The following is a 23,178-nucleotide window of genomic DNA, read 5'->3' as shown; positions in this document are numbered from 1 at the left end:
CCATATTCTACTGCCCTGATAAGCTTATTATACTTCCTGTCTGAAGGACTCCTTTCACATTTCTAAGAGCAGTGAGAACCCTGGCAATCACTGTCTATTCAGAGAGCACTTAACAATAATACCGCCAAGAATTCATACTGACCGGAGCAGAGTTGTCCCGTTTGCCTCTGGACCGAACCATCCTGCCGAGGATCTCCACCCCATCAGTGGTAATGTTACCAGCAGCATTGACGGATTTCTCTCCGACCACAGAACAATCTAACACCACCCTCACAGACGTCTTGCTGACGGTTACATGGAGCTGTATGGGAGAGAGAGGATAAGGAGCATAAGAAAGACTTTGGAGTATTTCCCAAACTCCAGCTACATCAAACACCTGTGGGGCAGATAAGATGTGAAAAGAGATTATGATAAAACAGCAACAGTTTAAAGAGATACAGATCGGCTATCCACATCTTTTTAGCAAGTATTTTGTCTCAATAGTCAATCCTTGTTTGGTGTCTTACTCATCGCTATTGTCTTAAATATATAAGCAGACATAAACACAAACAACTGAACAGAGTCAATAAAACAGGGTTGTGATATCATTTTAAGTGCAGCATTTTCACAGGTTTTGCATCTGTGATCAGCCAGAATACAAACCATTCGACTGCCTCTTGTGTGTATGTACACTAACAACAATAGGCCACCTCTTTACTGACTAACCACAGTGAGAATGAGGTCCTTTGCTTATATGGGGTTTTTATAAACGCAGGCTAAAAGCATCTAAGCACACAAATTGGCCCGTCCAGTCGGTGTGCCTGTGATCTCAGACTGCCTCCTTAGAGGAAACCAGTGCCAGTGCCATGAACTGTGAAATTCAACTGGTCGCATGGTTAATGAGCAAAGAGGGCCACATCCTGCTGAAGGATAGTAATAAACTAGACTATTAACACCTGCCTGGTTCACCATTATAGGAGGTTTCTTTCACACCCTCAATAAATACACACTGTAAGTCATGGGAACATGAATGTGCAGCGCACACACACATGCACACACACACACACACACACACACACAAACACAGTAGCAAGGTGCAGCTAATGTGGAGTTAGCTCATAGCCCATTCCTTGGCTGACGTCTGGACGGCTGCTTTATAATGACTTTCTGTTCTCATCCTCCATTCTGCATACTTCACTGGGCATGATGTGCGTGTGTGTGTGTGTGTGTTGTACTTTTGTGATATAAAAGATGATGAAAATCCTCTAAGGTGTAGGCATTTTGTCAGTATTTTGTGGCATTTAGTGGTTTCAGTTAGGGTTAACATTAGTAGGGAATGTGAATATAGGGTACTGAAATGTCTAAGGTATAGAAATGTATATGTTTCTGTGTGTGTTAAAGACGGCAGTCACTCTTCTTCAGGCGAGCTGGTTCCTCCATTTACTCCAGCAGTGACTTATTTTCAGCCTGAAGAAAGTTTGTCCTTGACAATTGACTATTCGAACCATTCCTCTGTTTTTACACTTGAGCTACATGAACTTTGACAATCCTGGTCAACAGTAGCAGGCATCAGAAAAGATGTTGTTTATTTTTAAGCAACTATGTTTCCCTTTTGGCTATATGCTCACAGGTTAGCATAATATGCCCAACACTATAATAGCTTACATTTGGAAACATATAAAATAACTACTTTCAGTGCATGCAAGTACTCCTTTACAGTAAAAGTTGCACATGAAAACATCATATAAAAATATTTTCCCACCATATTTCCACATTTATGGACATTTACAGGTTGTGGACATGATACAAGCACCCTGTGGTTTAGATTTGTGAATGTGCTTTTCCTTCCAGTCAGCCTTTCCCTTCCCCCCTTTTTTCAATTTGAAAATCAACTTGTAGAGACTTTAAACTTGAGTTATATCTCACAGTGAATAATTATGTTTTATGTATGGTACATGTATGGTAATACAGTTGTCTGCACTATATAACCATGTAAACTGTAATGATAATGGATTACTTGACTTCAGCAAGTGTAAGGTCTATACACAGTAAAATTAATGAAGGACCCGAGTTCTGAAGCGTCACATGCTAAAAGTTTCTGATATCTATAAGTTAAGCAAACCACAAGAACTTCCCAACCTTCCACACATTTGTTTATCAGGTAAAATTCAATTTTGTCCACATATTCATGTTGGTCAAGCATGGTCTACTCATGATCACAGTCATATCTGAGGGCAGTATAAAGTGCAGAATTAGCGTAGAAATACATAGATTACAAGTTTGAATGGGCTTCTGACATTTGCGCTGTTTAAAGAGTTTAAAGCTAATTTAAAAAACGACCTGGGACCGGTTTCAAAGGCCAGCATTCACAATAACAAAAAAAAAAAAAAAGCCCTGACCACAAGGAATGAGGATAAAATACAAAAAATATCAGTAGTATAATGTTTTTCACTCTGTGCTTCTCCTGGCAGGTCAGATGGCTGACTGGAAACTACAGGATCCATCCACAGCTAATACTACTGCCAGCACAAGATGAATGAGCCTCTCAGACATCCACAGACCTGTATTTTCTAAAGCTACTGCTGTCTTACACATCAACAGTATCTTTCTTTAATATAAAGCACCTGATTTGTTTGCGTCTCTCTGTCAGCAAATGGTTTTAAAAAATGGTCTTTTTCCTTATCATTTTTCAGACATACTGCTTTTTATTTTCTAAACCACTGACAGTGCTACATTATCTTGGTCATGTTGCACATATGGCTTTGTAGTAATCTTGCAAATTGAATAACAAATCTGTTGTACAAAAGCCCCCAAACACTAAGCTATCAAATTAACATTATCTTTACTGAATAAAAAATGTCAAAACAAGGAAAAATAAAAGCACATTTTATGGCAGATTCCAAGAAATGAAAGAGCAAAGTTTTATATTAGAGTATTTTAAGGATCACCATTTTAACAACGAAATATGAAAGAAATGGAGAGGGACGAAGAGAAGAGCAGGAGAGAGTGGAGGAAGAGGATGAAACACGGCAGAAACATTAGGAAGTGGAAGAAGAGAGAGGGGTGAAAGAGGAGTGGTAGAATCAGCAGATTCACTCGTGGTAACTTCTAAACACTAAATGAAGTAGTGTCTCTGTTACAGTGATAGAAGTGGAGAATTGGCACGCCGACAAACACACACACACACACACACGCTTAAATTGTTATGGACGTTTTTTTAACCATGGTGTGTGAGATGATGTGGGTTGAAGAAGATGAGGCTATCAGTATATGTGCTGACTCAGCTGCACTTAAAAATGTGCATGCTCGCGTATGCATGCTTGAATGAGTGTGTGTGTGTGTGTGTGTGTCTGTGTCTGTGTGTGTGTATACAGTGTGCTTTTGTATGTGAATGGCTGCTTGTAAAGCTCGTATGATTGTTTTTGAGCACGTACATGTACTGAATGTTTGAGCATTTAGGTAAGCATATGCACTTTCTCTTTGCCTGTGTGTTTTCTCATTTCCTGCCATCTCTCATCAGCAATATTTGAACAATCAACCTAAAATGCTGCTTTCACCATGCCATAAAACTTGATAAAGTAGAGTTGTTCTATTCGTGAGTGCCTGACCTCCTGTTATGTGGGAGGAAAAAAAGAGAACTATAAAGTACAGTCTCATTACAGCTGGAGACATTTGACTGTGTTTTATGACGAACTTGGCAACTGTCACGTGTGGATTTTTTAAACAACAGTCACAACAGAAGTAAGGTTAGCTCAACATCTCTGCCTCTGATTTTTGTGGAAATGATTTTAATGATGACTATGTTTTAAAAAACACATCTGCAGTGTTGACAGGCAACTCAAAGGTCATGAAATAATTTTTCAAGTCTGTGATACTTGAGAAACATGTTTTGTGCACACTGCAGTATGTTATTCTTACTTAAGTACATGAGTATACAACATGCTTTGATAACACTGAGTTTTGCTTTACACATGCTAGTGTATGTAACACTAATACTGTCCTTCCAGATGCAGGTAAAAGCAAACTTGATTTTATTTAAAAGAAGTGAAATTGTTGAGGTGTGCTTCAGTCCTAACATTCATAAACTGCTTTCAAAGTGTCCACGTCACTGCACACACAAGAAAAATGTTAAACTAGGATTTCCCTTCCAGTGATCCAGTGTATCCTTTCATTACGTTGCCACTGTCTGATTCCTTCCACCTCATCAGTCACCTAAAGCCCCAATCCAGATAAACTGGACAAGCTTATTGCATTTTCCCTGTCATAACAAAAATGTAATGTAGACCTGCAGTTGAACACAAACCGCTCAGAGATATAACATTTGAAAAGCTTTAAAAGTTAACACAGGTTTGCAGTGTTGACATTCTTGCCTCTATCTGGATTAATCATCAGGTTGTCAATTGTCTAGAAAACAGATCCCCATATTACTTAATGAGCCACGTACAGTAACACAAACAAACACAACTCCAATCATCCCAAAGCTGTCCTTCCAACAGACACGTTTATTTTTAGTTGCTGCTTTTGTTTCTCCATTAAAAAGTTGGAAGCACCAAACATTTATGGAAACAGCTTTATAATAATAATTTATGGGCGAACAGTGAATTATGAATTTCACTCTGTGAAATGTTGGAAATTACTGTAAGCGAGAAAGCTCCTAAAGCACTGGTGTAAATGATTTCCTGAGTGTACATTTTTACAGTGGACAGCTTTAAGCGCTCTCAGTTTTAATGTTAGCCATTTAATCATTTTGGGAGATACAGAAAAAAGTGCTCATACACATATAGTATGGCTCTGAGCAATATGTGAGTTATACTGAATAATACATTTATATGTTTTTTTTATAATAATTGAAGATAATTCTCACTTCTCCTTTCTATGTCTACATGTGTCACTGTTTGTCTCTAAATTTTTCGGTCTGTATTTGTTTCTTTGTATCTCAAGCTCACCGTCATATCTATTTCTCCCTCTTTCACCTGTTTCTGTTTTCTGTGTCTCTCTGAGTTTGTGTGTGTGCCTCGCTGAGCAGTGACAGATCCTGCTGGGTATTCCTGCTTTCACACGAGGTGCCTTCATATGGTAATCCCTTTATAACAAAGACACACGCACACGGACACTCCTCTTATTCGCTTGTCATCCTGTCTAAACGGAGACGAACATTTCCTCTTGCCAGGCAGTCTCCTGCATCTGTTCCCTCTCTCGACATTGTCATGTTCTCCAACAGAAAGACGGAAAACAATGGAGAAGACAAAAGGCAAACAAAATGATGGACACCTACTCCCTGACATTTTGAGAACTGAGATAAAGAAAGACAGACAGAGAGTTGGTGGGCTGGTTTATTTTCAGCAGAAATCCACCGAGAGAAATAAAGTACACAACAGCAGCTCTACAGCGAAAAACAATATTGTCTATGAAGATGTTGCCTGGACTCCATTAATTTTCAAGTTATGTTTCCATCCATTTGTCAAGCAAATGTTAACGACTCTTTTAAACTGTAACAAAACAATACATGTAAATGTCCTTTTCCATCATCCCTGCTGAAGTAAATACACCTCCTGAACAGCGAGGTTAAAAACAAAAGAACGGATTATTATTCGGCAAGCTGTTATTATTTTGTTTCAGCTAATGTTGTTGTTATTTCATGCCAAAGTGTTTGGCAATGTGAATTTGTCGTTCACTGGGAATGTTGCGGCCAAACCAATGTCATTATTTATTCAGAAGAGGCATTTGCTTCACTATTTATTCCATAATTCATGTTTTCACAAAACACTTTCTCGTCTCAAGTGAGCAGAAAATTGTCTTTCATTGAAGGAATGTCATCAAAATTTGCCATTTCCATGCAGTCTGACTAATTTGATACAACCTAATTTACATAAAAATATTTGGATAGAATCCAGTAATTGAGGGAAATACGAAACGTCTTTGTCAGAGAATCAGTTCGAAGGACAAACTCATATCGTCTCTGGTGGTCCAGTCTGAGGTCACCAGGGAATAGTAATAACAACAAACTACCAAAGATTTTTGCCTTTTATAATGACGTTTGTTCAGTGTGTTTGTAGGTGCATTAACTTCTAAGGAAACCAAAACCTGGTCTATATTGTGTTCACATCCGTGTACTTTGTTGTCATTTATGTGACATAAAGCATATTGGATTATTGGATTACTGATTTCTTTAACTACTTAGTTTATAAACGTCAAAAATAATGATATAATGATAATGAATAATAACTTCATCATGGGAGACCACAGAGAGTTCTTAAAGGGTGACAAAACCTGCAGTTTCACTCCCACTCTGTACACTCCACTAGTTCAAAAAATAAAATCACATGGGTGTAGAAAAAGTAGTGGAGAGTGGGAGGGAGAGAGAGCAGAGGGAGGAGGGCTATCACCATCTGCACACACACACACACACACACACACACTCACTACAGCAGTGTTGACAGGTCAAGAGAAAAAATCCAGCCCAAGAGCCACTGGAAAACCACCCAACAGGCTCTACAACTTCAAAAACATCAAAATAAAGTTGATCTTCCTTATTTTTGTCTCTTTCTCAACAGCTTGCCAGAGAGCTTCCTGCTCCCTCTGTCCCACTGTGCTCTGCAGAGTTTCAATGCAGCAGATTTGGACATTTTTCTGAAAAATTACCACCTAACAATTGTAATGATGGTTTGTCAGTGTGAACCTGATATGTAATGTACATATTTTTTAAATGTCTTACATATTCTGACCAGCAGCTCAAAACCTCTTACCTTATTATAATGATATGAAACAAAGGTGAGCACATTAGCAGGAAACTATAACCAGCAAATGTAATTTCTTCCTTTTTTTCAGCACACATACAGTTTAATAAAGACTAACCTTGTGGAAGCTGCCGTGGAAGATTTTTTTTATTTCATTTCCTTCAAAAGTGACGGTCTGGAAGTCTTCTTTGTAGTCATTGTTGAAGAACGTCAAGGTCTTTCCAGAGTCTGTGGGGGGAAGCGGGGGGGGGGGGGGGGGGGGGGGGTTTAAAAGGTTGATGTTCACTTCAACTAGAGACTTGCAAAGTTGCAAAACCTTATAATATAATTTTGTAACAAGTTCCTCATGGAATCAGTTTTTCACAACACTGGACTGTGTCTCAGTAGGATAGATTTCCAATTTTGAATCTCTGACATAGCACAAAAGTACATATGGTGGTAGGAGTTTATTGTACATGTCAAGATGGCAACTGTAATGGCTGTTTTTATTACAGGTGTGCTGTGCCATCATCAACATGTTTCCTTGGTTTGGTTTTAAAATTCAGCCCATGAAACATTTCTCCACAGGTTTGGGATTCTTCTGACATGAGTTTTTGTTTTTAGAACTCTCAGGAGCAACTAAACGACAAGCACTATACGACTGTACTACTGTACTGTACTACAAACCAAACCCAAATTCCGATTACGGTTTTATTCACCCTTTTCTTGCTGCTTAGCTGTATCAGGGTCAATAGGGGAAGCAGAGCAACCAAAATGACTTTTCTCCTGTAACTTCCTCCAGCTACTCCTGGGGATCCCAAGATCATCCAGGCCAGCTGGTAATATAATCTCTGCAGCAGGTCAGGGGTCTGCCCTGGGTCTCCTCCAAGTCAGCGGCGCCTGAAACACCTCTAAAGGTTGACGCCTGGGGTGAGTTCACCTAGTGCGCAGTGTTTCTGTGGCATCGCTTATCACAGTCTGACACAAACACAGCCACTTATGACACCATCATTATCATCATCCCATCTGCGTTGGCTTTGAAACAACTGGCTTTATATCAAATTAAGATCTCCGGCTACAAACTCTAAAGCATTTGAGGATCAGCACCTCTGGGTCTGAGGTCATAGTGCTTTCCCAGACTAATGGTGTGTCCCGTTTGGGTTCAGTAAATAAGGGAGGCCTTCCACGAACAGAAGAGATCTGGTATCTCAGCATCTTATTAATGATTGAGGATATAAGGCAAGGTGAAAACTTGTTGTGCCCCAGCTGATTAGTAATTTCTCTCCAGCCTCACTTTGGCTGCATTATGCACTCTCACTCTAACTTACTGTCCAGGATCAGTCCCACCAGTGGCTCATTGTCCTTGTCGAGGATTTCCCATAATGCGAAGGGCTCCTGCGGGGTCTCAGGAAGAAGGCGGAGCATCATAGAAATGGTGTAGTCAGAGGGTAAACCTTCAGGGTGAAGGTACCTGTTACACACAGGAAAGAACACACACACACACACACACACACACACACACACAGGCAGATAGTGAGCTTAGCTGTGCCCTGAAGGCATGTATCCACTAGGTGTCTTTTTCAAAGTGCCAGTGTCTCTCTTCAGCTGTTTTGAATGCTTTTAGAGTGCTTTCGGCTGCCTGAGTCTGTCTTTGAGCACCAGCCTCTTTTTGATCACAGAGACTAGCCTTTTTTTGTGTAGCTGCCTTCAAGCACTTCAGGTTCAAATTATCTCAGCTTCAACTTTTTAGAGCGCTCTTAAATGTCACTTTTCACGAACTGAACAGTCGCAGAACAGTTAAAGCTGGATGATGGTAAAAAACAAGAAAAAAAAGCTCCAAAATGACACAGAAAAGAAAGACATTGAAAGCACATTTGAAGCCATTGAATGTTCCTGTTAAGTGTTTTTATGGATGGGTTTTAGACTTCAATATTTCCCTGTGGTATAGTGGTAGGTAAACGTTAACCTTTCTAACCTGTGCCTGCAAGCATCTCAGAGAAATGTTTTCATTTGTCTCCAGCGTCTCTTAATGCTGTAAATCCTGTTAATTACTAGTGGTCATGGTCTAAATCTGCAATTTGAAACCCACTTGAAATGCACAAGGTGAACTCTCATGACATGACCTTAACACCTTCAATCTTTTATTGATACTTTATTAATTACAGATGGGCATGGTCTCAACAAACTAGATGCTGTAATAGCTCCTAAAGGTGTCCTGTGTGAGCTATTAAGATTTCAAGAGATATATAGTAGGATCTACAGTGTGATCCATATGTGGAAAGCAGACAATCAATCACAGCCCGAGAGAATTATTGATCCTGATAATTGTTTATTACACTAGAAATAACTTGCAGAGAGTCAACAGGGAACTACAGGGCATTAAATGTGTACTGGCAGTGTGCAGTAAATGTTAATTAGTGTACGTATCTATGTGTTAAGCTTTTTGTATATACTGCACACTCTACCAGTTATCGCTGAAATGCTACAACTTTTATATGTGACACCAGAGGAGCAGTTTCTACAGGCTGTGATTTCTTTTGGAAAAAACATTCTATAATTTAGCTTTGAGGCGCTAAAAGAGAATGATCTGAAATTGTCAACTTGCTTTTTGTGTTAATTGGCAGAAGGAATTGCAGGGATTAGTGGAAACTGCATGTTTAATATATTACTGCAATAATCTGTTTCTGCTCTGTGCTTTCAGTAAATTTGATTTGTCAAAATTGCATCCTGTGTAAATTTTGAGAAAGAAAGAGACTTTCTGCATACAGTGTATTTATATTAATTCAGTAGATAAATGTGTGTCATCTATAGTCTGGTTACCACATATGGAAATACATCTTGCTTTAATATTGTTTTAACAATGACAGTAACAGGTTCAAATTCTACAATCCTCCAGATCACTATTTGTGGTCAGTAGCATTGGTACTAAGTACCGATTGTGGGACATGCAAGATAGCAAGTATAACACAGCCCAGGTGTTATTGGGACTTCAACCCTTGTGTCCTAAAAGATAATCCAAACAAAGATAAAGGGAAAATCTTTGCCATGTTAGCTTTCATGTTAGCTCCCCAGTGGGTTGCTATTAGTCAGAAAGTCAAGTCATTTTCATTGGCAGGACGGTTCAATAGTTCTCCCTGTGACCCTGTGTGTACTTTTGGCTGAATTCAAAGTCCTCTGGTGTTTGTGTCCCGCTGACCACTGACAGTTACCACTCCCCATGTCAAGGAGAGGAGGGAGAGTCACTAAACAAGCAAACAGAGGATAAACAGTGGAGTAGGACAAAAATAACTCTATGAAACACAAAGGAAACTTAAAAGTTAGAAGAAGAGATGATAACTAACCGGTTTCTGGTACAAAGCACGTTACTGCTGGAACAAATTACACACCACACCTTAGAGATACTCACTCCTCAGAGGAATATCTTTAACATGCAGATATTTCTGATTATATTTGTGTCTGTGTGTCACGATGATTCTTTTGTGAGACTGTATTTCGTCACTTGTTCTCAGGAGTCTCTTGTGAAAGAGATCTCAATCTCAATGACACTTGAACAAATAAAACTATCACTGAACAAACTGTCACCTCCAACTCTGTCTGCCCTCACTTATTTTGTATGCCGATATAGCCGATCACACAGTACAGGTTGATCTGTATTCATACATACGCTGTCAGACGAGGATTACTGTTAGCCTTGGTTAACAAGTGGTATTCATGAGTTGTTTTCTGACAACAGAAAAAAGGAAAATACATCAATGACTGTGTGTTTAGCAATATCAGAACACAATATAAGTGACTATGAAGAGTAGGAGGTTTAAACAAGCACAGTGAACCGGGCCAATCTATCTCATTAACTATGACAGCTATGATGCACAATTGTTCTCGCTTTTCTAGGAAATGGTCTAAATAATGCTTTTGTAAACAGCAGTCATTTTTACATGTAATGTAAACTGTGTTTTCAGATGTCTCCATCTCAGTGTGGACATGTCCTTACTCACTTGGTAGGCTGAGACACCAGAGCATCACGGTGTAATCTGTAACAGGGGAAGCTGTTGAACGAACCCGGCTCCAGAGAAACTCCAGGTATGGTGCCGTACTCCTTCTCTACTAGGCCAAACTTCTCCATCATACGGAAACCTGCAAGAGACAATTCATCACTACCTTTTCATCTTCATCATGATCAGCATCCTTTCCATCACCATCATTAGCTTCCTATCCAGGTTTGAAGCAGTGGTTGGACCTGTGTGACTGTTGCGGCTCTTACCTGCCATTGTGTTACCACTCATCAAAACAGACGGACAAGCTGAAAGACAGAAAAGAGTTCATGTTTTAAATTCTCAACCACCAACAAGAGTCTCAATCTTTCACTCTATCTGCATCCCCCTCTGACTTATCAGAACTCTTTTTCCTCCTGGTCTCTTACTCTCACTTTGTTTTAAACATAAGGTAAGGTGTTACTTACTGGCAGTGGCAGCTTCACAGACAAAAGTAATGAGCTGCTCTTCTATTTTCTTCACGGCATCCAAATCGTCCACAAAGAAGACATGTCTGTCACTGGGCTTACTGGCAATATTCACCAGCTCCCCATAGTCTGCGTCCGCAAAGCCAATGGCAAAAATGATATAGCCTGAGAGTGGAATTAAACAAGAGAGTTCATTACAATTTTAAAGTCAATGGAAAGGATTAAGTAGAGTAATGTAACACACTGTTGGAGTTATGGGTTTGAGTCTGATATCCTATAACAGTAAAATGTGACATACAGAACATAAAGCATCCAAGAATAAAAAAGGAGTGTAGATCTGTCCTCCATCTTGCCTGTACTCTACCAGCACACACAACTTACCTTATCAATGTCAGTGAATCACATACAGTACATCTAGTGTCAATAAATTATGATTTATGGATTTTATACTCTAAATAAACCCAAAGATTTTATTTCTGTGTTTGGTCAATAAAATACGAACCATCCATCTGCATCTCCTTGGACACCTTGTTGACATCATCTTGCGAACGTCCATCAGTGAGAACAACCAGGACCTTAGGAACGCCTCTTCTAGCTCCGGCCTCTGCGGTGAAAATAGTCTCCTTCACATGTTTGATGGCTCGACCTGACAAAACACAAAAACAAACCACTTGATTAAACAACCACACCAGTATTTTTGCATGTTTTAGCCCATATACCCGTTTATATGTAACATTTATGTCATCTGTTTTTTAAAGCATACCATAGTGTTTTACATTTTTTAATAAAAAATTTTAACCCTCCATTGTGCAAATGAAGCAGAGCATTGGGTCAACCAAAGCACTGAAGTTACACTTGTATTGTCTGATTGGCATCAGCTGTTTCTGATATACTTCACAATCACTGGCTCATTCACAGCTGTGTGGCTTGTACCATCCAATCATATCCATGCAGGTGTACAGCACGGACATTAAAACCTGACACTTATCACGGTTACTCTGCTGATGATGCTCATGCCGACGCCATTTGCTGACGCAGCTCCCTCCACGACCCCCACCTCCTCCTTACGTGATATTTCGTATTGTTGATTTAAATAAGATTTAATGTTTATTAAGGGAGGATTAGCCCTCTCAGCAGAATCCTCGTTGCTGCTTGGATTCTTTGAGAGCTCCCTCAAAGAGCAGAGCCTTTTCTGCCAACTCTTACTGTATAAACATTTGCTATTAATGCTCAATTCTTTGACATAAGTATCTCGCACTGAACTATAACAACTCTGAGAAAAATAAAAGCTGCTAAGATGTTCACTGTGATTATCTAGCTCAAACTATTTTCAAGTCTTTGCACAATTGTTTTCATGTTGTAGGGAAATTAGTGTTAAACAATTGTTGCCTTGAAGGAAAAAAATAATTTAAAAAATGAAACAGTAGAGCATGCATGGCCAGCAGTGATAAAACATATACATATCATATCATAATAAATAGGCTAAAAAACCACAAGTGCGTTCCCTCATGTGGTGCTTAGACCTTCTCCATCCTGCTCTCAGCACCATCGTCTGATATGAAGCTTCATTTCTTCATTGGTGCAACATTGTAGAAGAGAGGAATAAATTCATGGCAAACCAAATTTATTGGAAGCGCGGACGTCTTTAACATTAACATGTCATTGACAATCTAAAAGCATCCTCTTCCCAACATCTAGTATGGATGTGAATGCTTGTGACCTTTGCTACAATTTTAATGTACTTGCTAATTAAAAAAACAAGTATTCTTTATTCTGCCCCTAACATTAATAAAATACATTTTTGAGCCCATAATTATTACATGACAATAAGTGACCTAAAAGCTCCTGAAACCAGATTCAGGCTGAGTTTCCATTAGCATTCACAATGTGCCAGAAAACAGACAGTGTCTGATGTATTTCAATGAGACCTAAACACTAAAAGATGAAACAAATTAAGATGGAAATGTCACAATCCAGTTTGTCAAAAAGTTAAAATTAGATGAACTTTTGACGGTGTGCAGGTCACCTGCTAATGGACTTAATCAGTCAATAAAATCTGTCAAGACAGCTTTAAAAGGTTTCAAGACCCACCCACAATAAAGGTACCAAGGTGGTTTCAATGCATACAGTACTTATCAGCGGATTCAACGATTCCTTCTGTATCGTTGTGCTTCAAGCTCCTACTTGTCTTGTAAGTTTTGTAAAATAAAATTCATTAGCAAGATGAAATCAAAAACATTATGCTCCATTATATGTATTTTTATTATATCTCTATTGATTCATTTGCCTCCCTCCAGACAGCTCTCTCTACTGCAGACAAGTGAAGTGAACTGTTGAAACATGAACTCTGAACAGATGCAGGATGGTCATTATTGTTATTCAGAGCCAAAAAGTACAAGGTACTTAAAATAGCAAGACAAACTGACCTGCAGTGTGTCCTTCTGGCTTTAGTTGATCTAAACTGTTAAATACTTCACACATACTGTATAGAGACAGCAATGTTCATTTTGTGCATGAAAACCAATGAGCACCGTCCTCTGATCATCACCACACACAGTTAGGTCATTTCTATTTAATGCCATGTCCATCCTGATTTGCATTAATACTTCATATAGCTCATCTACTCATCTCCACCTGACCTTTTCATAATTAAATGGACAATCTCTGCCATCAATCCTCTCACCGCCATCTGTCCCTTCTTTACACTTTCTCCTCTCAATCCTTTTATGTTTTCATGGGTGTGTCTGAGTTATTGTACATGAGACGGTGTGTGGTGTAAATGGCCCTATATGTGTATGGTGTGTCTGTCTCCCAATTTCCAACTAAACCAAAACCCTCAGACCACATCCGCGCTTCCTCCTTCTGTTTTTTTTTTCCTGAGCTGTCAGTGATGACAAATGATAGAGTGCTTGGCCTGTAAAGTGTTGTGTTGTCAGATATCTGCCAGTGATACATCTGTTTTTACACTGTCCTCTGATCACGCTGGGCGAGACTGGAATTACAACAGCTAGCCAGGCATGAAGTGAGACAGAGCAGAAGAGAGAGGGGAGGAGATAGAGGAGGGGCTGGATTGGTTGGTGGGAGAAGGGGATGGCAGGTAAGAGGGCACGGAGAGGGAAAAGGTGGAAAAGAGGAAAAGGGAAGAAGAAAGAAGACAGGGGTCAGGTGGGCAAGGGCAGGTATGAAAAGAGGGGGAGAAAAAACTAAACAGAAACACTTCAGTGGATCTTGGGTTCAAAAGCCCATCATCAATCATCGATCCATGCGTGTGAAGTCGTCCATGTCAGTTTACCAGTTTTCTCGCTGTCACTTAAGAAGGGAAGTAATAAGGGAAAACAAAAATAGTTGAAATCATGTCTCCTGTTTTAGCATCCAAAGTCTTGGTGCAATATAATAAAGTAGGAGACTTTCTCTCCTTTTTTCTTTTGTGGCTGCAGGTGAAATCTGTACGAGTAGTAAGAGATTGTTATACCATCTCTGGGTTATTATGAACAGCGGGAGGTATAAAACCCTCTAATCTTCAAAAAGTTACAGTAAGTTCCTAAGAATGATTTTTTTTTATAAATGGGATAATGTCATGCATTATTGAAAACATACAATGCATTTCAAATGGGTTTCACTGGCTTTCATAGTCAGTGAAGCTCATTCATGGGCCACTGATACATTTACTCCTCAACTAATAAAAGACTCCTTGAAACCTTGAAAATGGAGTGAGAGTCTCAAACAACTGCATTACCTCAGTTGAAGTACTCAGACTAAAGTAAAATCACAGAACAAATCCAATCAAGTCTTGACTAATCTAATGTTAAACGCAAGCACACATTTATTCACAATTCCTCAACCTGAATATACTGTACAAGCAGAATCAGGGATTAGCACACTGACCATGTAGAGCATGAAAATCAATCTCAAAAGACACACACTCACTCAGATAAATATATATATATATATATATATATATATATATATATATATATGGTACAGTATACAGGGATAAAGACTATTACAGCGGCAGCTACATTAAATCAATCATTCACCAAGCCAGTCAGAGGCTCGCTAATACCTTAATGAATAAATGCATAGTGAAAAGCGAAATCCCAGTATATCAGCTTCAACACCCTGAATCCTCAACATGCTCTTCCCTCATACTCGTATAAGAGGGTACTGAAGATGGGAAAAAAAGACTGTAAAGTCTTAAAGAAGGCAGCATAATTTACATACTGTTTATAAAATGTGTATAGAGAAATGCTTCTGACTTCCTCCTCCTTGAACATCTGCAGTGCCATCGAACAAAGTGTCCTAAATCCTAATATCAGCTTTGTAACTTTACTATGCATAGTTTGGAGTGCATTTTAGAATGCATTTTCATTGTGCTTGCTTGACCCAGGGGTTACAGGACAGATGATATAAAGTAAGCTAGCCACTTACAGTGAAAACATAAAAAAGGCATTAAATCTGTGGGGCTTCTTGTTGGCTTACAGTTGTATCCACACAGATGTAGCTGCCAGAGGCTCAGGGTTAAAGAGCCAGAAAGCTACAGTCTTTTCTTTGAGGGCTTTGGGGGATTTAGACGCAGTGAGGGGCCCTGATGGGGTCTCTGAGGAGAACTTGAGGTTTTTAGAATGAAAAAAAAAGGCTAAAATAGTTTGGGTTTGGAGAGCGAAAAAGACTTTAGGTTTGTAATGTAGGCCTCAGTTTTGAAAGCCAGATAAACTACTGATTCATCTCTAAATGGACCAGAGGAGTAGGATGTAAGTTAGGAGGTTTGGGCACAGTATATGTGTGTTTGCATAGTATAGTTTAGTACCATATTAGCAAAAATATCAAAACTAAAGCATGAAAAAAGTCTTCAATTCTGCCTGAAGTATCAGTGAAAAGGCATTGTCTTACAAATAACTGAATAATATATTTTGTATTATTTATTGTAATAAATATGTAAAATAAAGGAACTATCATATAAACTAAAATATAACCCAAACATATGTATATACAATAAGCTGTGTGGGTTTCTCTGGTGAAAATAAGGACAACCTGAAGAATAGACATTATGTGCGAGCGACTGAAGAGGATTAATTCTACGCTGAGGTTATGTGCATGTGCATGTGCACGTAGTGTATGTGTGGGTGAGAGACAAAGAGATAGAGGGAGAAGGAGACTGAGAAATTGTGAGTCTGGGAGCATTAGCCTAACCTTGTGAGAACTGGCTGCCTCCTCTTTCTCTTTGTGTGGGGAAGATGAAATTTCATGGTTTATTTTCTGTTCTGCTGTAGACCATATGCATGCGCACACACACACACACACACACACACACACACACACACACACACACACTTACACACACTGCCCTGTCAGCTAAATCTCCACCTGTTTCCACCTGTTAAACTATAAGGCAGTACAGCAAATTTAGGTGTTTAAGGGTTATGGGGGAAATGGACAAAAGAAAGAAGACAGGGATGAAGAAGAAGAAGATGAGAGGGTACTGGAACTGGAGAGGAAGAAGCTGAAGATATGAGAAAACAGAAGATGAAAAGTAGGGGACCAAAAAAAGGGAGGAATGCTGAGAGGAAGAGAGGGAAAACAATGAAAAGGGAGAAGAAGAGAGAACAGAGGACACTTTAAAGGAAAGCAAAGAGGCAACCAAGTGGAGGAGGAGAGCACAGTAGGGGGTTGGCAAGAGAGTAGAGGAGATGAAGAAGAGCAAAGAAGAGAGGACTAAGAAGGGGGCGGAAGGGATAAGTGGGGAGATGATAGTGCGATCATCCCTGGAGCTGATAGGAAAGCTCAGGGACACAATTACTCTGAACAGACACTGAGCCATGACCCAGACTTTAGGAGAGTTAAAGTCCTCTGAACAACCGGCATTACCTGTGAAGCCACATTAACGCTCCAAGGTTACTGACATTCAGCTTGTGTGTGCTAGCACAGCTGGATGCTTCCACATGAACGTTACAACAGATTCACAACCCCAAACTGCTTGTAAAGCATCCTAATGTCAGGGAAGTGTAGATGTTTGTGTAGTCTGTTCTCTTCCAGGTTTCCGTGGTGGAGTGGAGGTTGTGTGGCTCAGGTCTGGTTGGCGACACCTGAAGCTTCTTGAAAGTTTCTTCCATTTTTTCCGTTAAAGGTTGTTTTTTAGTTTTTCCTTTTCTGAATTGAGATCATAATTACAGAAGGTGTCATATGCTGCACAGATTGTAAGGCCCCTTGAGACAAATTTGTGATTTCTGATATTGGGATATTTTGACAAATGACCGAGAGCTCCACATCAGCTACTAATGGCCCCTGTGGTGAGATTGTTTGTCAACAGGTTGACTAAGGTATTAAACTGACATCTGAATAGACCGTCTACTAACTATTACTACATTAATCCCAATAATACACTGCTCTGACCTGTCTTGGTGTTTCCTCCTTTGTATCTGATCCCCTGAATAGCTTCCAGCAGCGCTTCCTTGTTGCCATGGGAACTCAGCTGGAATTCGGTCCGAGCATCGTCACTGAACTGAGCAATGGCCACCTGCAGAGAGGCAGAGAGAGACAGACAGACAGACAGACAGACAGACAGACAGACAAGGGAAATAAGTTCAAATCAAATGTCAAATCAAATTATACAAAAGGTAAATTCCCACCTTCTGGAGCCCTGGTATTTTCAACTTTCTTTAAAGGAATACTTTACACAAAAATGAAAATTCAGCCATCATCTGCTCACACTCATGTCAGTCACAATGCAACCAAAATGTGTGCAGGTTTGTTTATGCCTCCTCCAAAATAAAAATCAAGAAGCCAAAGTACTCCAAGCAGCTCATGTGGCATTATGTGAGTGTAATGGAGCCAAATGTCTATGCTTTGGGCCCAAAAACCTAATACTTACCTCATTATCACCTGCAATTTCGGCATTTATTCTAAGCAGCAACAACGGTATCAAACAGATGTTGCCTTTGTTAGCCGAGGGAAATACTGTAATTATACAATACAAATTGGGTGTGCTTAAAAAGCCCAGCAAAGTGAATATTGTACAAAGTGAAGTGTACATGGCACACAAGACGCCAAAATGTGACATTTTCATGGTTTAACGTTAAGGTCTAATGGATGAATGTGCTTCACATTTTTTTAACCGGGTCAGTGCTGGTGGTCTTATATTTTTCACACTGAGCGCATAAAGTAAAAGTTCATGAAGTCAACCGGGAATATTACAGCCAACATTCACTGAAATATATATGTTCCTACATACATCCAAACTCCCAAATCGGAGTTATAATCAATCTAATTGGCTTTCTCTAAGAGGGGCGAACAACTATCATTACCTCAAGGCTGCTAATGGTGCTGTTGTTGGCTCAGGGCGGCCTACATTCACCAGCCAACTCTCTCTTTGCTGTACAGCCAACCTTCTCACATTACAGCCAGTGTTTTGCTCTTGGTAGCCTACTGCAAGAGGGTTATGGGGAGGGTAGCAAACTGCTTAACAGCAGACAGTACACAAATGAAAGAAAAGGGTTTAGCAAGCACCTCTACAGTGTGACAAATGAGCCAGCTGAGCTCTGCTGACATAGAGGGGGGGCCATGCAGACAAGAAGCACAAAGAAATTACTTCACAATGACAACAGAGAACCAGTGCCCCAAGTTAGAGCCTGGCATTACTATTGATGAACGTGATCCATGAGAAACACAGTGGAGATGGTAATATTCACTATAGCAACGTGATTCATAGTACTGCTCAGACTCAAGTTGATAGTGTATTAGTCGATGCTTGAACCATCTGATCTTTATTCCAGCTTTTAATGTATCTGGATTTAGACCACCAGCCCTGCCAGAAAAGTAATGTTATCTGGCAGTGGCAGCAAATGAGCAGAGTTAATTGAATGCTGCGCAGCAACAAAAAAAAGGTCTTTCCAGAAAGTAAAGATTTACTCACTAGGCGTTTAAAGTTCCTACTCACTTTTCTAAACTTCTCTATACATACAAGGCTGTGGCCATGTGGGTTTGTCAGGGGACAGCCAAAGAAAATTGGGTGAAATTCTGCTCCAAAGCATCCCTCCAGAATCAATTATTGCCAACAGCTGCAACCTTCCTCAAAGGATGAAGAGCAAATGTACATTATCTCACTAATTTCTATTTCTGTCTGAAACAATGATAATGACACAAAGCTCAGAAGGAAGGAATAGCTAACAGGCTACAGAAAACAAGCTGCAGATCTTGAGAGAGTCAGCCATGAAGTTAAATCACTCATTATGGATGTACAGCATCCTGTCTCCATTATTCCATTATCTACTCAATGAAATTCTAGTTCTAGACATGAAAATGTTTTCTGTCTTTCTCTTTTGCAGAGTATTGGAAGTTCAACCGGGTTGCAGTATAGGAAAGATGGGGGCAGAGGATGAGGTAGTTGGCTGGAGAGGAAGAGCTGGGGGACAATTAAATATTACAAACCCCTGCAGAGCCTGCAGGGGTTTGTAATATTTCTATTTTTGGTGGATTATCCCCTCAAAAATGTAATATACACAAACCTATATTTTCCCCAACAGCCTCTCTCCTGCGAATGGATTCTTTTACCCACAGATTACACTATGATGTGTAATTTCTTTATTTCGTCATTTTTATGGTTTTCAGTGTGGCTACTTTTGGCAAGATCCCCGGCGTCTGCTTTACTTTCCATTTCCCATGAGCGCGCATTTTTCTGAAGAAAAATACTATAACAAAGAGAATAAATTACAAAGCGAGTGAACAAATATTAAAAGCCTGAGGCACATTTGAAGTTCTGTTGGTTAACTTATGATACTGTATAAACTGGCAATACAGTAATTTTCACTAGACTCAGACATTTAGACCAGACACAAGAACCACTAACAGTCATAAATGTGAATAGCAGCACTCCAAGGAGACTCGCTGCAACATTATTCAGACCTACATGGTCAAGACCGAACTCCCTGAGGTAAAACAGGACCTAGGTGTGAGTGTCACATGACTGACCTGGGTGCCATCTGGTCCAATCAAATCCAGCGATCCCATGGTGCTGTAGAGGAAACGTGTGATCTTCATGAAGTTGTCATCTCCGATGGACCAGGAACCGTCAACCAGGAATGCCAGGTCAGCCTTGGCCTCCTTACACACTAGACGGACAGGCGGGAAGAGAGACAGACAGACAAGAGAGATATAGATTTAGTCAGCACATTGTTTTATCTCTGCATTTAAAAAAGTTATTTCATACAGAATGAAGGTCGGCAGAGGACAAAGTATAACTTGAATGTTAACTGGCTGCCTAATATATTCAGACTCTGAGTAAATATGCACAGTATGAAGCACTGCAAATATACATCTGCTGCAAAAGGGTAATAGCAAAGGCTAGGTCCTTTATTTTCATACAGTAGAGTTTATAAGATTAAAGGTATAGTGCACGCTCTCCAACTCGGAGCTTCAAATGGATTTTTCTGACCACATAAATGTGCTTTATCCCATGTGTTTGTGTATTTTTTTCTGCTGCTCATATTCTTGGTCCAGCTGCGACTTTTCCTTCTTCTTCTATTTTTCTCAAGTTTCTGAATGACTCCCAGTAGCCTTATCTTTGCTGCTGTTAAGTTGTTTTGTGGTTTTAACAAGTTTTCAAACTCCAGTTCTTCGCTGAATTCCAAACCTTGTTCATGACCATGTTAGCCTCCATAAAAGCGAGTGGGGGGGGGGGCTTAACTGTATCTGCATTGTTTACGAGGAAAAATGGTTGTAATTCTAAATGCAACAAAACACAAGAGAAGAGACGAGGCGAGGGGATGACGAGATAAAATAAAAAATGAAATGATGCAAAAATCTACTCTACTGGGGTTACTGTTTTCCGTTAGAGACAAATGCTATTATGGTGTGTTTTTAAAGAACTTCATAAGTGGAGCGCTCATGCTTGTCAGTACTGTCAAGCTAAAGGTCAGCTGGAGAATGTTTTGATTACAGGGTTTCACGTGGCTGATTCCGATAAAAGCTGTGACAATGTAACTGAGACTTTTTCAATCCTCTGTCTGTGTTATAAAGATCTGTCTTGAACACTCACCACTCATCACTATCTTTTTCTCTCTATCTCTGTTTTTATACTGCATGTCATGCACTTCTTTCTGTCTTTTGCTACCACTGTCTTTCTCATTCATCTCTCTTTCCGTCTACTCCCTTCTGCTTTCAGTCTGCGGCCCTATCTCTGCCTGTTTTTCTCATCCTGCCCAACAAAACTTCCTCTCGTTCTTTTTACTACCTGTCTCTCTTCCACTTACAGACACACATGCACCTTTGCTTTCTCTTCCCCCCATCTTTGTGGTTCTGTCCTGAGTAAAGGTTGCCTGTCTTTACAGACGGGGGCATCGTTCTGACAAAGGTCAGAAAACTAGACAGAAATGCTTACAGACGGGCTCAGCAGGTATGTCGGTTCGTGTCTGTGGAGTTTGTAGTGCTGCTTTACCTGAGCCCATCAGACAGAAACAGAGGAGAAGGGTTGGAACTTGTAACCCTTTGTTCCTAATCTCTCTAGGCTTGTCAGGCCATTTGGAAAAATCCTCTACAGAGAGAATATTTTCTGTCTGTCTTACCTCATGAGTCATTTAATGTTGCCTTTTAAATTAGAGTTGATCAAGGTTTAAAGTAAAGAGTAATCCTTTGGCATTAAGTTTGCATTTCCTGTGATACTTTAGTTTGTAAATGATTGAATAAACATTTGTTAGGATGAATTAATTTTACAGGTAGTGTAGGTTCCTGGGTAAAGAATAGAAATAGTGTGTTACTGTTATGACATATATCATAGCTTCCTTGAGGTTTAGGGAGACTAGCCAACATGCACATAGTGTAGTCATAAAGAGTCATGGCGTGTCACCTGTCACTCACAGGTGCAGCCTGTATGTTGGAGCCAGTGTGCCCTGTTTGTGATAGTTAGTCGGGCTGAGCTCTGTGGTGTTTTGGGGCTGAACTGAACAACTATAGCGTGGGGGCTGGGTGGGAGCGATCAGGTTAGCTCAGCTGATCCTGAGCTAATAAGCTAATAAACCAGGAGACTACAGTTATCATAAAATGTCATCAGAGCACTATGACGATTGCCTACATCACTAGAGGAATAATATGAGAGTGTGTGTGTGTGTGTGTGTGTTTGTGTTAGGCTTCTTGCTCACCTTCTTTAGCAGGTGGGATGGTGGGAGGGGGCTCTGTCGTGGGGGGTTGAGTCGGAGCTTGAGTGGGCGCTGGCACTGGACACACACACACAAACACACACAGAGGGAAACAAGACAAGCTCATCGATCATGATGGCAGAGACAAGTGGCACCATCTTTGGGTTTATCAGCCGACCACACACACACACACACACACACACACACACACACAAACACACACACACACACACCCATGCACACAGTCAATAACCTGGCAGAATGAGAGACAGCAGTAGCTTGTTTCTATTAAGCTGAAAGTTTCCTAATCCTCTTCCTTCCTCCGACAGCTGAGTTCTGGACCTTTACAGAGAAACGATTTCTAGTGCAATCTGTATTTCCAACGTACGTGTTCATGAGAAATCCAGCTGCTGTGTTTTGTTCTGTCCATCTTTCTTTCCATCTCTGAGTTACAGCAATAAGACTTTACCTGTCTACTTTCTCTCTACATATCTCTCTCTCCTCCCTTGCTTCTGTAAGTTGGGGGCCGCAAGAGCTCTATTTTCATCAGTCTAGTATCTGTCTGACCAGAGGCTGTTTTTTAGAGTCAAAACAGCCCCAGGTTAAGGTATGCCTCAGTGCCAAGCCAATTACTTTGCAGAAAGCAGTGGGTTCTGTCAAACCAGAGTACAGCAAGTAAATCATCCTGAAAACATCACAGAAGGGGCACATACTTCATGAAAGTAGATACATTTATCTCAACAAATGTGTCTTCAGCTGCCACGGTAACTTGTTGGCGACAGAAGAGATAATTAGTAAATACTGTGTTTGATTCAATCGTGAACTTTGCAGTTTGAGCACATTGTGGCAAATGTCATGGAACAATAAACACTGTGGAGTTTCTGAGGGTTTAGGAGTG

At 40.1% G+C, this 23,178-nt stretch overlaps 1 protein-coding gene across 1 annotated transcript in view; it reads right to left on the bottom strand.

Annotated features, from left to right (window-relative positions):
* col14a1a (collagen, type XIV, alpha 1a) overlaps positions 1-23,178 on the bottom strand; it is a 116,664-nt gene that overhangs the window by 35,217 nt on the left and 58,269 nt on the right. The window contains exons 24-33 of the mRNA XM_070911491.1: positions 22,284-22,358; positions 20,119-20,258; positions 17,545-17,668; positions 11,657-11,800; positions 11,155-11,319; positions 10,957-10,995; positions 10,691-10,829; positions 8,024-8,166; positions 6,835-6,944; positions 143-301 (exon numbers count right to left, since the gene is read on the bottom strand). Of these exons, the coding sequence (XP_070767592.1) occupies positions 143-301; positions 6,835-6,944; positions 8,024-8,166; positions 10,691-10,829; positions 10,957-10,995; positions 11,155-11,319; positions 11,657-11,800; positions 17,545-17,668; positions 20,119-20,258; positions 22,284-22,358 (1,238 nt within the window). The remainder of the gene's footprint in view (positions 1-142; positions 302-6,834; positions 6,945-8,023; positions 8,167-10,690; positions 10,830-10,956; positions 10,996-11,154; positions 11,320-11,656; positions 11,801-17,544; positions 17,669-20,118; positions 20,259-22,283; positions 22,359-23,178) is intronic.

The sequence above is a fragment of the Enoplosus armatus genome, chromosome 9, assembly GCF_043641665.1.
Source record: "Enoplosus armatus isolate fEnoArm2 chromosome 9, fEnoArm2.hap1, whole genome shotgun sequence".
NCBI lineage: Eukaryota > Metazoa > Chordata > Actinopteri > Centrarchiformes > Enoplosidae > Enoplosus > Enoplosus armatus.
This window is presented reverse-complemented; position numbering and strand designations above follow the sequence as displayed.